The 16359-nt window shown below is 39.6% G+C and overlaps 1 protein-coding gene across 7 annotated transcripts in view; it reads left to right on the top strand.

Moving 5' to 3' along the window:
* LOC111867153 overlaps nucleotides 1–16359 on the top strand; it is a 79597-nt gene that overhangs the window by 45378 nt on the left and 17860 nt on the right. For 4 of the 7 annotated variants that reach the window (XM_023856734.2, XM_023856733.2, XM_023856737.2 and 1 more), the window contains 5 exons: nucleotides 5726–5810; nucleotides 7896–8004; nucleotides 9260–9443; nucleotides 10226–10405; nucleotides 14679–14898. In XM_023856734.2, coding sequence (XP_023712502.1) covers nucleotides 5726–5810; nucleotides 7896–8004; nucleotides 9260–9443; nucleotides 10226–10405; nucleotides 14679–14898 — 778 coding nt within the window. The remainder of the gene's footprint in view (nucleotides 1–5725; nucleotides 5811–7895; nucleotides 8005–9259; nucleotides 9444–10225; nucleotides 10406–14678; nucleotides 14899–16359) is intronic. The other 3 variants (XM_023856736.2, XM_033752571.1, XM_023856735.2) reach the window with 2 other exon arrangements.

Raw genomic sequence — 16359 nt, 5'->3', positions numbered from 1 at the left:
GAAGTAGAGCGTCTGGGAAATGAAGCTGATCACCAGGGTCCGGATTTTGATGACCTAAATATATGTTAAAATGACCTATAAAATGACCTAAAATCCAGAAAAATTATCTAAAAGTTAAAAAGCGGCCTAAAAATGTATCATGTCATGGAAAATCTAATTGTTTTAAAATGTATTTCTAATCTTTATTGACACTGTGAACTCAAAATTACCCTTTAAATTCGTCCTCGTTTTTTTTATGTTGAAAATTAAGCAATATATGATTGAATTTGAAGCTAAATGTTTTTCTACCGTGTTGGAACGCTTATCAAATGTGTATATGAAGAAAGCAGTCTTCTGGGATTTGGCACCGTGTATATGTGGTGTTAACCGACGTTTCGGAGGAACGTATCGCCTCCATCTTCAGGGTAGAAGAAAAAATATAAGATATCTGCAAGCGAAGAGACCGTGATAACCGGTAAAAGCAGCTACATCACATAGATATGTGAAAAAATCCGATGACGTATTTCCGCCTTCAGATGAACACTGTTGCAGTAACATTTGCACAGATTTCTTTTTGTTCCAAATTTGTACTGCTCGTATATGTTGTTGCTGCCGCTATGTTGTACCGTGAAACATTTCTCTGTCGCTAACTTTGTGTCACACATCTTACAGTATATAATGTTATCGTCAGTTGGAAATATATCATCTCCAAATTCAGCTACAGTCTGCTTTAAATGACACGATTTAGATGGCTTTGCTTTAGGCATCGCGATGACATGGATCACTCTAGTGCAACGTAGAACTGAACTTTTCACACTTAGAACCTTTCGTCAACTGTATCTTTGTCTGTACTGTCAAGGGTGAGAAACTGAAGACAGACGGAGTTTTATTGCGCAACAGTACGTCATAAAAAGCGAGGGATTCCGACTAGAAATATTTGTAACTAAGCAAATTTATTTGCACAGAACTTGGAAAGGGCCGCAGTGTGAGTGACCGCTGTCGTACCCTGCTGCCAGCTTAAAATGTTTTATGATATGTAATGTCAGCACTTTCCGCAATACGAACGGAAAGGACGGGACAGTATTACAACTTATTATTCCATATTGTGGTAGCAGGTATTTGGAGTGCAGCTGCAGGCTGCCTTTGTAGAGGCAGGAGAAAGAGAAAGAACACTTTACTTACGTATTATTCACATTTCTGAAAACATTTGAAGAAAAAATTCCTAAAATGGCTAAAATGACAACAATACTCTTAAAAATCCAAAAATTTACTGAAAAATTACCCCCAAACCGAAAAAATTACCAAAAAACTTAAAAATGACGAAAAATGACAATAAATGACGTATAAAATTTACATTTCTCTAAGCAGCAGCTTATCTCCGGGATTTATATATTTTCGGGCATCAAATAGGATACAAGGGAAAAAAGACGACACGTCATCAAAATCCGGGCCCTCTTGATCACTCACCTCCATTTAATGTCGTGGTTAAGAATGGGTGGAGCTTTACCTCCATTCCCACATATTTCTTGATGGCGTGGTGCGTAACTGCAACACAGGACTGAGCAGAATCGTGTAGCGATAACGCTCTACACCTGCACACGAGAGGTACTCGGTTCGACTCTTGTCCAGGACGCCGCTTATCCTAAACTTTCTTGCCATTTCAGACAACTTCTGGGACAGGGCAGATATGGGGCTAGTGTTGCGTCCTTCTGAATCCCTTCCAGTGCGTTAATCAACAGTTACTGTGGACGAGTGAGCAGCTCGTCGCAAGGCCTCTGCCTAAACACAGGACAACACAAACACGGAATAAACACATATACACACCAAACATCAATGCCTTAAGTGCGATTCGAACCCACGATCCCAGCGTCCGAGCGAGCGAAGATATTTCATGCCTTCGACCGCGCGGCTACTGCGACCTGTTTTACGTCTACCTTACTTAATATTACCAAAGGTTTAGGAATGATGAATTGGACTGAGAAAATAACTTAAAATTCTATAGACACAAAGGTTCTAGTGTTTTTAGACTTGTTTTCTTCGAAGCTTGAAATCAAAGGAAAGTCTAGTGAATTGCGTAAAACATAGCGTAATCGACCTGAATTCGTTTCTTTGAAGTGAAGTTTTTTCTGACTAGTTTAGATTGCGAAACACAATTAAAATAAATTCTTTTGGTCCATTTTGAGCCGTTAATCTGCAATGAGTTTCGTATATAGTATACTATCGGAAGTTCCAATTCAGTATGTCGCACCATTAAAGCAACTGAACACTTCTTTGGACGTATCAATGTTACTGATTCAGTATTTCTTCGAAATTAAAATCCTTCGGTAGAAAAATATCCGCGGATTTATTGACTACTAGCAGGAATCTTAAGAGAAGAAGATAAATGAGCCATTCTCTAAGTAGCAATTATTTGCGCCTTATATTTCAATTACTTGATTGGCTGGCTTCTTAATGAGAGAAGAGTTACTGACGTCGGGTTATCTTCTGTCTTATTTCTGTGCCCTGAATCGCAACAGATGTGCGGCAAGCATACAAAGTTGCGAAATAAGTGTGGAACAATTTCATATCATATGTGGTACACATCTTTAAAATGCGTTCGTTGCCATTTTGTGATTCTATTTGGAATTGATGTCCGTTTATTAAAGGCACATGTTGACTGTTGAATGAATATCAGTTCTAAAGCAGAGTTGTTACTACATGTACCACTTGCTTTAGCGTTAAGAATTCTGTATCTAATTCACGGAAGTGAATTTTTAACTTGCTTTCCTGCCTTCAAGTCCATCTACTGCGAAGCCTGTATTTAGACTGTGCAGCGTAGGATGGTAGGATATGATGAAATGGAAATGATTTCGAAGGAAGTAGACTTGGCCTAGTTGAGGGACCGAGTAACAGCGAAATATCTCAATATAGGCCGTGTCCAGGCCGAGATTCGAACAGAGCACCTCACGAATACAGGGCTAGAGCATTACATCTACACCATCCTGCTTTGTCGTTTGTTGTCATTGTTGGGGGAAATTTGGACTGTAGCTGACGCTATCTGTCGGCAGTTGCTGGGATCTCCTCGCAGGAAACAGAAGAGGGGCTATGGGCGTATGGACCAGGCCTGAGATAATTATCCGGAAACACAGGGTGGAACGTGCCACAGCTGTGGGATCAACCGTGCATTTCCTTGACGTCGTACATTCAAAATCATTTTGATGCAGGCATTATCTATACTCCATCTATTATGGGAACGAGGGTACGTCAGTTAGTGACGTAGACTGTTACGACATAATTAGAAAGTTAATAGATGCTGTTTCCAACGTACGTCGATATTCATACGCCAGTGAACTTTTCTTTCAGAAGGTTGCCTGCACATGTTATGACGTAACCTCATTCATGGAGAAGATTAATTATACGGTTATTACAGACACTTCTGTGGTTTATCATCGTTATTCTCTTTAAATGATAATCATTTGTAGTTAATTTGTATTTCTTATTAAGTAAGTAGAGTGTATGTTGGTCAAGGTAGCCGAGTGGTCTAAGGCGTGTACTGTCTACGGAAGCCGGGATCGTGGGTTCAAATCTCACTCAGGGCATGATTGTTTGTCTGCGTTTTTATGTGTTTGTCTACAGGTAGAGGCCTTGCGACGGGCTGATCACTCGCCCAAGAACTCCTACCGAATGTGTAAGATCTAGAAAAACCGAAGTGAACGGAGAAGTTCATGGAGGTAGGCCTAGGCCCACTGGGGCTGTAGTGCCAAGGAAAAAAAAAAAAGTACAGTTTATTGCTAACATGAAACGCATGCAATTTTTAGCAGAGGTGCTTCTGGAGAAGCTGATATTCTTTCATCTGTGCAAATGTATCGTACAGTTTACGGAGTCTGAAGCTTTATTACAGTGTCCCCAAGGACCATTGAACGTAACCTTAATTTTTACCAAGTCCACACTTTAACTTATCATTCCGTAAAATCCTTTTATATATTATACTATCAATTCCCACCTCTCTCAGCTCTCTCCCATTTAGGCTTTCGAGTAAAATTTGGATTAATTTTTCATATCCCTCATGCCTGATACATTTCAAGAGTGTGTAGTGTCGAATGGTAGGATGATTGATGCATAATGAATTGGAATGACATAATCGATATCCTACCCGAGCGTATTCCTGGAAGAAATGAGAAAAACCAAGAAAATTATCGGTCAGGATAGCCGGTGTCCCGACCGACTTTCGAACCAGGCATCTGCAGAGTATAAGTCTAGAGAGTTACTGCACACCAGCTTGCTCGATCGGTACGTTTGAACTCTATCATATTTCCTATTTCTTGATTTGGTCATCCTGATATTTGGCGAGGAGTAGAAATTATGTGGCCCGTAATTATGTAGTTTTCTCCATCCTCCTGTCATTTCCTTTCTCTCTCTCTCACACTCTCTTTCTTAGGTACAGATGTTCTTCTTAAGACCCTGTGCTGAAAGACCTTTAGTGTTCTTCTCTCACTATGTAACACAAAATGTGATAATTTTGTAAAATTTAAATTTGATGATATACGTAAGGGATGGGGAAATTAAAAAGTCCGATCGGAAGAGGCAGCAGGCAGTCCCCAAATTAATTTTTTTAACTGCTATGTGCATGCAATTTTGTTTTCTTGCTATAATTGTCTTACTTCAAAAATCTCGTTGAGGCTCAAGATTTTATCTTAAAGTGATTACATAGAGTCTGTGATGAAATAGGAAACGTTTATTCTTTCTCCACAGCTTAACAGCTCACCAATAATGGACACCTAAAAATGAATTAATGCGATTGCGAAATATTGGGAGCCGGGATAGCGCAGGCTGGACGGCCTAGGGGTTGGAGTTAGATTCCCGGTAGGGGTAAGATTTTCTTCCCTCCACGTCGTCCAGACCGGTTCTGAGGTCCACACAGCCTCCTATCCAATGTGTACTGAGGGTTCTTTCGCCGGGGGTGAAGTGGCCGGGGCGTGAAGCTGGCCAAGAATATGTGGATTTACATGTATATCCACTCCCTCTTATAGCTCAGTTAGTTGAACACACGGACATTTTTACCTTATTACAGTATGTTAACCCCCGGGAGCTGAAGGGGGTCTCACAGTTGACCTGAGGGCACAGAATACCTCCCACCAGGATCACCATGTGATACTAGGTCTGTGTGGTTAGGACGACAATTGCTCTCTTAGTAGCAATGAATGAATGCGGGATAGGAAGCCTCTTGTGTGTGAGGCCAGCCAGCCAGTCATTAGCTGAGAACAGACTCTTGCGTAGGTGTGAATGTAACTCAATTGGTTCCATGTGTTGTTTAGTCCTCCATCTTGATTCCATATTTTATCTTCTGTGAACATATCCAGAGATGGGGAATGACAGATATACTGATTATGTCCAATTTCTTGGGGGCATTAATTGATTTGTGTTGCTAATTAAACACTACCGTGACCTAACCAAAACAATTCCGGTCGCACATCCTGATGAATTAGTTTCTCTAACAACCGAAAAAAACATTTATTGCTAAACAACGAAAGGTCAAATATACCTTTTGTTTTTACCTCGGTTCACAGCTGACATAGATCAAAGATACGGAACCATCTTCAGTAATTATGCGAGTCTATGAATTTTATGATTGCTTGCATAGTTTATATTTAATTAAAACAATGTTATAAACTTTGTTTCAGCTATTTTAACTTCTGATTAAGACTGGCTGTATTTGAAATAATAATGGTATATGGATTTATTTGACCTTGGTGTGTCTTCTCTGCAGGTACGGGAAACTGGCAGCAGGCGTCGCAACAACGCGATGCCGTCTAACAGAGGTAAACCAACAATGGAGATCTACCGTCCACCCAGTAAGTTCGCGAACTACAACAGTCTTCCTGTAGATTCCAGAAGTCCTATGCTTGTAGAGACTCAGTTGGACATACTGTTAGTCGGGGCTTGAAGAATTGTGGACTTTATGGTCTCTGTTGTGTAATGTACGCTGTGTAGGAAATATTAGATATAACTTTGTATTCCATTATCTTCTGCAAGTAACTTCTTGTTTAAATTATACACTGTCGTAATTCTGGTCATTTAAGTTCGTGTTTGAGGTTAAGTTGTCCAAGAAAGAACCTGCGACTAAGCATATGGAGACAGAATCCTGGAAGTTATTCGTTAAGGATTTTGGTTGCTTAGTGACAACGTTTGATATTACTGTTAAGAATAGTACTCCAACAGATCGAGTGCGAATAATATCATAAGACTTATTATATGATCCATACTCTTAAAATATGTAAATACATCGCATTCACATGCCCAGCGACATTTTGTCACAGTTTTTCTAAATGTAAGGAGAGAAGACATAGTACTATCAAAAGAACTGCGCTTTTGAAATCCGCGCCTATGTAAGTTTTACAGTTTCGGACCAAAATATTTCGTCCTCTGCAATTTCTGTATAAATTGCTAACAAATATATATCGTTTAGAACGCGGGTAAAGAAAAGTAAAGTAAAGTAAAGTAAAGTAAAGGAAAGCTATCCCTGTAACGGGCCGTGGAGGCCCATAGGGTTGTGAGACGTCGAGGCTCTCACGTTTTCTAGACAGTCGCCCCACAGATGGCTGTAAAGTCGTCGGCCTTACGCGCCGGCCGCTCTATACCCCACAGGAAGATTCCTCATACTCATTTCTGTTAGAGACTAAGTCGACCCCAGGATCATAGTGCGGCTGGAAGGGTTAGGTAAATTAAAAAAAAAAGACCTAATCGGGACTCGAATCCGCGACTTTTCAGTTTGTAGCTTAATGCCGCCACCACCTACGCTACTGCGTGCTCCATCGTTTAGAGCGCAGAATATGGTAAAAACTAAGTAGTTTCATCCAGTTCGTAGCGGAGTCCCTTTCTCCAGGGGTAAAGTGGCTGGGGCATGAAGGGGATCATTCGTCTCTGTTTAGTGCCGAGGGTAAGAGGAGCACCTCTGCTCCCCAATACATCAGAATGGCGTGGTGCTTAATTTAACACAAGGACAACTCTGTTTTTAAATATGTAGAAGTGTTTTTCAGAAACTAATAGTCGCCCAGATGATCTAGAAATTCTATGCCTTTTAGGAAACGTGAAGTTGCAAGAGCAAGGGTAGTGGATGCATAGATCCATGTTCTCTTGACCTCGTCATTTATTGGAGATGGGTGGTCAGTATCATGCCACTGCCACTTTACCCCCAGGAATAGAGCCCCCCCCCCAAGAACCCATTGGATAGGAGGCTGGATGGTCCCCAGAGCTGGCGTAGATGACATGAAGAAGAGAAAATTCTTGACACTACCGGGACTCAAACTCCGACACCTCAGCCGTCCAGCCTGTAGGCAGTTGCTATACCGACTGCTCTGTCCTGGCTCCATAATGTTGTATGTATATTTTATTTCTGATTTTTGTGTTTTCAAAAATATGGGGGAGGAGGAGATGTTTGGCTTCTGGGATCTTGTGAATAAGGTAATGGACCTTCAGGTTTCATGAAATATTAAGAATTTCCTGATGAGCTGAGCAGCTATTTGCTTCTGAAGATAGAATGCTCCATGAAGCTGGTTTCAGTGACATTTTATGGCCATCAGAATATGTCAGATGATGTCTTTTGGCCTTCAGAATACTTATACTTGAAGAGCACAGTCTTTTGAATTTTACCACAATGTAGTTGGAGAGAGCCAAATGTTGAACTGCTCACCAGCTTATGCTGCTCCTTGCATGGTTCACCCTTTCGCCCTGAAGATGAAAGCTGCACGTTACTCTCTTGGAACCACATGATGTTAACAGAACAGAAGACTGAGCTCTTTATATTTCCTGTCACACAACCTCAAATCCAGCATATTATTTTAGTTACATAACCAGAAGTATGTTTCTTATATGAAATGATCAAATTTAGTTGCTAATATGATTATTTATGGTTTGTGTATATTTGATTTACTTTACAGATGTCCGTACCGACTTGCTGCAAAATGGACTTTCTACAAACTCAAATCCTCGCCTCAATGTTCATGCCAAGGAGTTTACAATGAAACAAGGAGATTTGAGTACATCCAGGTAAATAAAATGTGTGTTTATTATGTGCCTCATTAACATAAAGAAGTTTCAAGATATTGGGTTTGGATAAAACCAAATTTTATGTTAGACCACTTTATTACAGTGGTAGTTTTATGATTATGGTCATTCGAGGTGTGATACTATGTCATTTTATAGATTCATTCGTCCATTCATCAGTGGCTCTACAGCCCTTTTTTTTGGCCCTGGCCTCCTCTTCAATTTTGTAATCTTTTTACGCAGATGATAGGACTCCTTGGACGAGTTCTCAGCCTGTCACAAGGCTGCTACCTACACACAGGACAACACAAACACAGAATAAACGCGCACACACACACACACACATCATGCCTTAAGTGGGATTTGAATCCATGATCCCAGCATTTGGGCTGGCGAAGACAGTTCATGCCTTAGACCTCTTGACCACTGTGATTGGCAGATTTGGTAGATAGATACAAATATTTCAGAGGAACCTATTATCTCCACATTTACTCTGTAGAATGTTAACATAAATTTTGTGATGGAAAAATAAATTAGTAAAAATATAAATTTTGAAGCTTTTATAATAACTTAATGCAATGAAATCATCTTGGGCAAAGAGCCATTTGAAAATTGAGGTAGTATTTGATGTTTTGAGCTCAGCTCTGAGTCCATATCCTGTGTACTAATACACTGGGCTGTTGTGTTACTCGTCACATCAACCCCTGATGATGGAGACAGAGAAAGTCTAAAATATGGGTCACTAACTACATTTTCACATGACTGATTGTGAAAAATGGCATCATTACAAATAGTAAAAATGTTTTAGAGTACTGTCTGTTCTGATACTTGAAGGACAAGTTCTCATGGTGTTGTCAATGAAGAGGCAGTCTTCTGTGTTGTAATGCTGTGTACTGTGAAGAGAACCCGACGTTTCAGAGGAACATATGGTCTGAATGGCAGAATGACAGATGAATGATGATTGAAAAGGATTTGGAAGGAAGCAGTCATGACCTAATTGAGATACTACCCTCGCATTTGCTTGAGGGGACTCAGGAAAACCACTGAAACCCTCTTTCAGGATAGTTGGTATCCCAGTTTGGATTTGAAATGAGCATCTTCCCAATACGAATCTGGAGCGTTATTGCAACTCCAGTCTGTTTGGTTTGTAGTTAATGCAATAAATCACGTTTTCAGTTTTGTGTAAATTGCTTCCTGCAGGTAATGACACCTTATGTAAATGTTGAGCACCAGCTAAAACAATTTTTTTTTCCTGCAGGTCAGCAGTCAATATTCCTGGAACACTAAACAACCGAGATTCGCATCAAATTCGTGCAGCTCAGCATGCTCTGCAGCAGTCTAAATCGATTTGCAATATTATGCATCCTTTGCAACACTCCAAATCCAGTGGAAATGTGTTACACACACTTCAGCAATCATGTTCCAGTGGGAACATATTACAGGTAATATGTTGGGCAGACAGAAGAATGTTAATACCATCAACAGAATTCAGTGGATTCTGGATACTGCTTGAATATCAAGAGACTAAATTTTGTTCATTTCTGTGGTATCTCAGTTTTATCCCCATCCTTTAATAAGATTGAAGGTTTATTACTGTGTTAATAATTTGTTCCTCTCCTGAACCAGACACATCCATTACACACCCTCATTATGTGTTTTTTAAGATACTTTAATATTATCCTCCTCTCTGTTTATAAATACATATAATCCACACAGGTTTTCTCACCCAAACTGAAAGAAAAAATTACGTTTCTGTATATTTTTAGACAACAGATTGGAAGATAAAAGAAAGTTACCAAACATTCCCCCAGATTTAATCTGCTTTAAAATTTCTTGTGGCTGCACCTTTGATCTGTTACCATCATTCTGAAATATAAAAAGATTCCTATATTCTTAGATACTTTATTAGCTGCCTTGATATTACGATTTTGTCCTATATTCTGGTGATAAGACATCAATATATGGTTAATTTTCTCTGTGTTTACATCTAGATCAACCTCCCTAGTGCTCAATACAACTTCTATTTTGTTCTTACTGAAATATATGATTCATCCAATAAATTAACGCCATCAGCATAAATCAAAGCTGACCTGTCCCATACAAAATTAAATGAGAAATTTTGAGAATTGAGAGGAAAGACAGATTTCTTTAATCATTGTATTTTACACCTTTCTCCCCACATTAGTCTCTTACATGAAAAATCCTTTAATTTTATCTCTTCCAGGGTCCCAGGGTTCACTTCCAGTTAGATACAGGAGATGCTGAGCAGCAAATTTCAGAAATGGTCACTCCTCCAGTGAAAGCTGTACTTCCTACAAGCATGAAGTCTCCACTCAAGTCTTACAGCACAACAGAAATGAAGACTGCTGTTGGGTTGAGCAATGATGTTAATAAGACTCAGGTAGTAAGTATGGTCTGTTTAGATCAGTTGTCTTAGACTGATATCAGTATGGCCACACAGTGTTATTCTGAGGTCGTGGCTTTCTTTCCAGGAGTGTATTCTATATTACAGTTAGGATTACTGGGTTTCTGGGCTGTACCTCAGATGACTGAATCTAACGGAATAGGTGCCTCCTTGCCCTTTAATGTGAGGATGGAAAGTTTCTGAAAGTTTTTGTTCGTTTGGAATATTAAACAATGCGCAATATTTCAGAAATTCAGTAATGCTAAGGGCAATATACCGTTGTCAGAACGCTTTTCAATTGGTATAACCTAAAGATAAAATGTCACTATAATATCCTATATTAGCCAAAGTACATGCTCTTAGTCTGCAATAAAACAGTGAGAACTCATTTCTTATGTCATGGCTACTGGCTTCTGAAGAATGAATCTTCCTTTTGGAGTTGCTTGTGGAGTTCACATCTTATGACACACATCATCTTGTGAGTCAAGGACTCAGTGCTGGAGACAGATCACTATGTTAAGAAGTTCTGAAACTGGTCTTTCAAATTACTTCTGGATCTTCCGGTACTTGGCTTACCTTTGTGATTATATTAGTGTGATAATTTTGATAGTATGTTTATTTTGTTAGTTATAAGTTATTTTGCTGATAAGTGCTGTAAATACAAAATAGGTGATTTTATGTGTTCAAATAAATATGGTTGTGAAACAAAGAATACAACAACCTTAAACATTACAGGCTATAAATATTGGTGCTACAAGCCGGAAGGTCGCGGGTTGAAGTCCTGATGAGGTCATAGGATTTTTTTTCAATTGACCTAATCCTTCCGGCCTCACTATGGCCCTGGGGTCGACTCAGCCTGTAACAGAAATGAGTACCAGGAATTAATTAAATAATTTTCCTAGGGAGTAAAGCTTGGCCAGTGCGTAAGGCTGACAACCTTACCGCCATCTTTCAGCCGATTGTCTAGATAATGTGGGACCCTCAATGTCTCACAACCCTATGGACCTTCACGGCCTGTTACGGGGATAGCTTTACTTTTTTACTTTACTTGTAGGTTTGTTGTCTTATAGTAACAATCAAATAAAGGGAATTGTGATGATAAATGAATTCCATATTATAGATATTTATGTACACAGCAAAACTCTGCATTCAAAGGAGAATCTTTTTTATTAGAAACTGTTAACTAGAAATTTCCAAAGAAGCTCTATTGCAGAGAACCACTTAACAGTCACATTTATGTACCATTAATTGCAGGTACTCGTACCAAGCATATGTATTATGGTCCTTCACATTCTGATACAGTCCATGAAAACATAAAAATGCTATTCCAAATGGGTGCCTGTGCAAGATAAATAATATATAGGTACTCAAAATTAATGTTGAGTATGTACAAATCTATTAGAAGATTAATAAATATTGTCACGTGTTGCTGTATGTGATGCGACAAATAACTTCACACCAGTTTAGATCTAGTGACTTTATTGCACACTCTCTCTTACACTTACATAGTTCACATTTTCATTGTCCCAGTTACTTCTTCTGCAATAGTCACCTCCAGACTTCAACTGTCTTTGGCGGCTTCTATATTTCAACTGACACTTATAACTGTCTTTATTCCATTCACTCGATACAACTCAGCAACTGTCTGAATCAAGTTAAAGTCAAAGTCACATTGCGACTGACGGTCAGTCAATCTGGGGCTCATGACGAGATATTTATTACTCTTTGACAGTTACAGCCTTGATTTTGTGTGGCGCCCTCTCTGACGAGAAGAGGGGTCTGTGTTTTGTATATGCTGCTGGCCCTTGCCAGTGGTCTTTCTTGGGTCTGAGTCCCTTGGGACTCGTGACCATATTTTACTGTCTCAGATTTGAGACTTCCCTTTTCGTCGCCTCTTACGACTCGCAGGGTCACAGTGGAGGTATTTGACCCCGCCTCCACACGGTCAACTGTCTGAATAGTGTTTGCTGCTTCTTACATAGGCTCGGCACGGACCACATAGAAAACACATTGTTTCTTGGCAACTGATATCAGGTATTGTTGTCAGGCATGTCTACCCCATACATTGCCTAGCAATGGATGTCCTACTGTTGCGTGACTTCACAGCCTAGCCGGGGTGAGGGGGTTACCGAATGTTGCGTAGTGACTGGATGAGTGGGGATATGCGATGTTCCTCGCAATTCCTGTTGCGCAATCCAAGCGTTCACAGAGTTGTCGCCTAGGAACGTGCCAATACAATCTGCAACTCTCACGTTGCGCGCGTGTCCCGAGGCCTCTGTGGCTCAACAGTTCCTGCATAGAGCAAATACGCCACAATATTAAATTCACTTTAATAACTGTTGACACTACCTCAGCAATGACTGTTTTTTTTAAACCACTACATGTTTTAAACTCACAGGTCATCATTAGGTGGTACACTAACTAGAAACTTTGTTATTGAATTATCATGTTATCTTTATTAGCTGCCCTATCAAAACAATTATTGAATTATCATATTATCTTATTTAGTTACCCTATTGAAATTTTATTATTGGATTTTAATATTATATTTCTTTTAGCTACCCTATTGAAACTTTATTACTGAATTGTCATATTATCATTACTTAGCTGCCTTATTGAAAATAATGTGACATGTCAAACCATTGTTGGGTAACGGGATGTGGAACGAGTTACCACGAAGACAGATTCTTGATAAATGGTCGGTTGCCAAGTTGTGGAACAGTGGAACGAGGTTACGCAGCAGTAAGGAAAGTGATGGTTCTCAGTGCCGTTCCTCGCTGAGCCAGAGTACGCTGGTTGCTACGCAGCATTGCAGTAAATAAGTAAACATCTCTAGGCAGCATTGCCCAGCACCGCCTCTGTAAACACGGCGATTACGCAACAATGAAGCGAGGTGCGTTTTCCTCTGTCTGACTGAGAGTTTATGAGAGAAACTGGAATAACTAAGGTGCACCTACCCCATGTGGAGGCGGGGTTAAATACCTCCACCGAGACCCTGCGAGTCATAGGAGGTGATGAAAAGGGAAGTCTCAAATATGAGACAGTAAAATATGGTTGGGAATCCCAAGGGACTCGAACCTGAGAAAGACTGCGCTTCCAAGGGTCAGCAGCAAATACAAAAGACAGACCCGTCCTCTCATTAGAGAGGGTACCCCACGGAAATAAGACCGTAACTGTCAAATGGTAATAATTAATATCTGGTCTGGGGCTGGACACCAAGACTTATTGACTGACTGACTGACTGACTGACTGACTGACTGACTGATTGATCGTCAGTCACAATGTGACTTTGACTTTGGCTTAAGGTGCACCTTTGGCAATTTACCAAGGCGCACACCAGTCTGCGATTTGCACACGGCGTTCGGAACCCCGTACATATATGACATTGACTTGAATAAGGAGCCCTTGTGGAGGCAGGGTCGAATACCTCCACCATGACCCTGCAAGTCGTAGGAGGCAACGAAAAAGGAAGTCTCAAATCTGATACAGTAAATTTGGTCACGCGTCCCAAGGAACTTGGACCCGAGAATAGCTGCACTGGCAAGGGCCAGCAGCATATACAAAAGACAGACCCATCCTCTCGTGAGAGAGAGCGCCCCACATAAACAAAACTGTAACTGTCAAACAATAAATATCTGGTCATGAGTCCCAGACGAGGCTCGACACCAAGACTGACCACCAGTCACNTCTTCTTCTTCTTGAAGAAAATGTGCTTCTGAGTTGGGCCCATTACAGAGAGCTCCTACTATTGATGCTTGATGTTAACAGACTATATTCTCTGTTAACACTGCATATGATGTTTTTGTAATGGACCCATCTGAGTAGGAACATTTTTTCCCTTGCACCAGATGAAAGAAACAGATCCAGCTTTTGGAATGTGTTTGAAAAGCCTGAAGATGATGGTTTTTGTACAAAATAATAGTCAGGTTTACTTTTAAATTTATTTTTTCTCTTATGATATTTTCTCCTACTCCTCCTCTTCTTCTTCTTCTTCTTGAAGAAAATGTGCTTCTGAGTTGGGCCCATTACAGAGAGCTCCTACTATTGATGCTTGATGTTAACAGACTATATTCTCTGTTAACACTGCATATGATGTTTTTGTAATGGACCCATCTGAGTAGGAACATTTTTTCCCTTGCACCAGATGATGGAAACAGATCCAGCTTTTGGAATGTGTTTGAAAAGCCTGAAGATGATGGTTTTTGTACAAAATAATAGTCAGGTTTACTTTTAAATTTATTTTTTCTCTTATGATATTTTCTCCTGATTGCAGGCACACAGCACAGAAGTAATTGAACACGCTGAAGTTCATACTGTAACAGGACTGAGATCCATTCATTTGCCAATGTCAACTCCCCTCTCCAGTCTCAAACGTTCTAGGAGCCTTGGAGCAGCAGATATGGCAGCCAGGCAGCAAGCTCACATCATAGAGACACCTTCACTTGGGAACTTCCCTCCTGAAATTCAGAGTACCATCAGTAAGGCTGTAGAAGGTGGATAACACTTTTTTCATGATTGTGATTTGCAGATATTCAACCATACAAGTTTTTAGCTTTCCATGGCAATGGGTGTTCAGACTGTGGGCATCTGGGTCATGACACTGTTAAGTATGCACACAGTCCCATGTCCTTCTTGTGACATAAGTATATTGGTCCCTGCAAGAGCTGTACTTTGCTCCTGTAGTTGCCTTCCACTATTCCTATTGTCCTGGAATAGGTTCGTCTCTTCTCCCATGGATCTGAATGAATCTTGGCTTTGTATCCTTCCTGTGTAATCTGATTGCATTGTCACTATACTTGGTTCAACACTGAGGATGGCGGTAGCATGCTCCTAAATCCACCTAAAATACTACATGTTGTCACAATTGAGATGTGAACAATCCTGTAATGTTTAGCCTTTTCAATTTATCTGACAGACGAGGTTAATATCATGCCGGTACTGTAATGAGTTATGAATGTCATAATGAGAATTATTTATGATAACAAACTGTACCTGAATGGGATAGTACATTATAAAGAGTAAAAATACAGTATACTTTGTTCCTTGTTAACATTTCCAAGATATCTGTTGCGTATAAATGTGTCTATTTACCGTGTCCACTGGGCCAACCCTTGGTATACATTTTTCTACAAAGAATACTAAAATCTGGGATGTTATTCCGTGTGGTTTAGAATTAACAGTTACAGACATTTGGAGGGAACATACTTCATCAACTTCAAATTCAATGGTTAAACCAAGCAAGCAGTAACAATTTTTCTTTTATTGTTATACTGTCAAAATGATGGCAAAATATTCCTCAGAAAAGTTGGTACCCACCTACCAAACTATATAATGTCACAATCTAGAAGACAATAACATGAATCCTCACTGCTATGGAAACCTGAAATCAAATATATTATATTTCATTTTCTTATTATTAGTAAGATAGCGAAAGCCCTTGGCATAGTAAAACAAGCTATGTCTGGCAGTAAAAAAGAATACAGAACAGCTGAACTTAAGTTTCACTATCTGAATTATTGCAAAATTTAGACTACCTTCCCCCTCACATTCCAGACTAGTGGGGTTTTACTGATGTAGAAGGACATTCACAGAAAAGACAGTTTTCAATTGGACACACAAGAATTCTTATTACACGTAATAAATATAAATATTCTGTGTATTGTCTTAGGTAAATTTACATTACTGCTATGTATTATCACTGTGTGAGTAGAAACACCAGTCTGTGTGTGATAGTGGTCTGTAAAGTGTAGTCAGGAATTGTGTTAAAGTGTCAAGTAAATCTGATTACCAACTCAAACCCCATCTATAGTCACACACCATCAAGTGACAATATGAATACAATGCTTAATACAAGATAAAAATATATAGTTGTTACAGCTATGTCCAGATATCTTGTAACTATGTTATGTTATATAGAGAAAATATTATGTCAAAGAAGTATTTTCTTCATATAT

The sequence above is a fragment of the Cryptotermes secundus genome, unplaced genomic scaffold, assembly GCF_002891405.2.
Source record: "Cryptotermes secundus unplaced genomic scaffold, Csec_1.0 scaffold448, whole genome shotgun sequence".
NCBI lineage: Eukaryota > Metazoa > Arthropoda > Insecta > Blattodea > Kalotermitidae > Cryptotermes > Cryptotermes secundus.
This window is presented reverse-complemented; position numbering and strand designations above follow the sequence as displayed.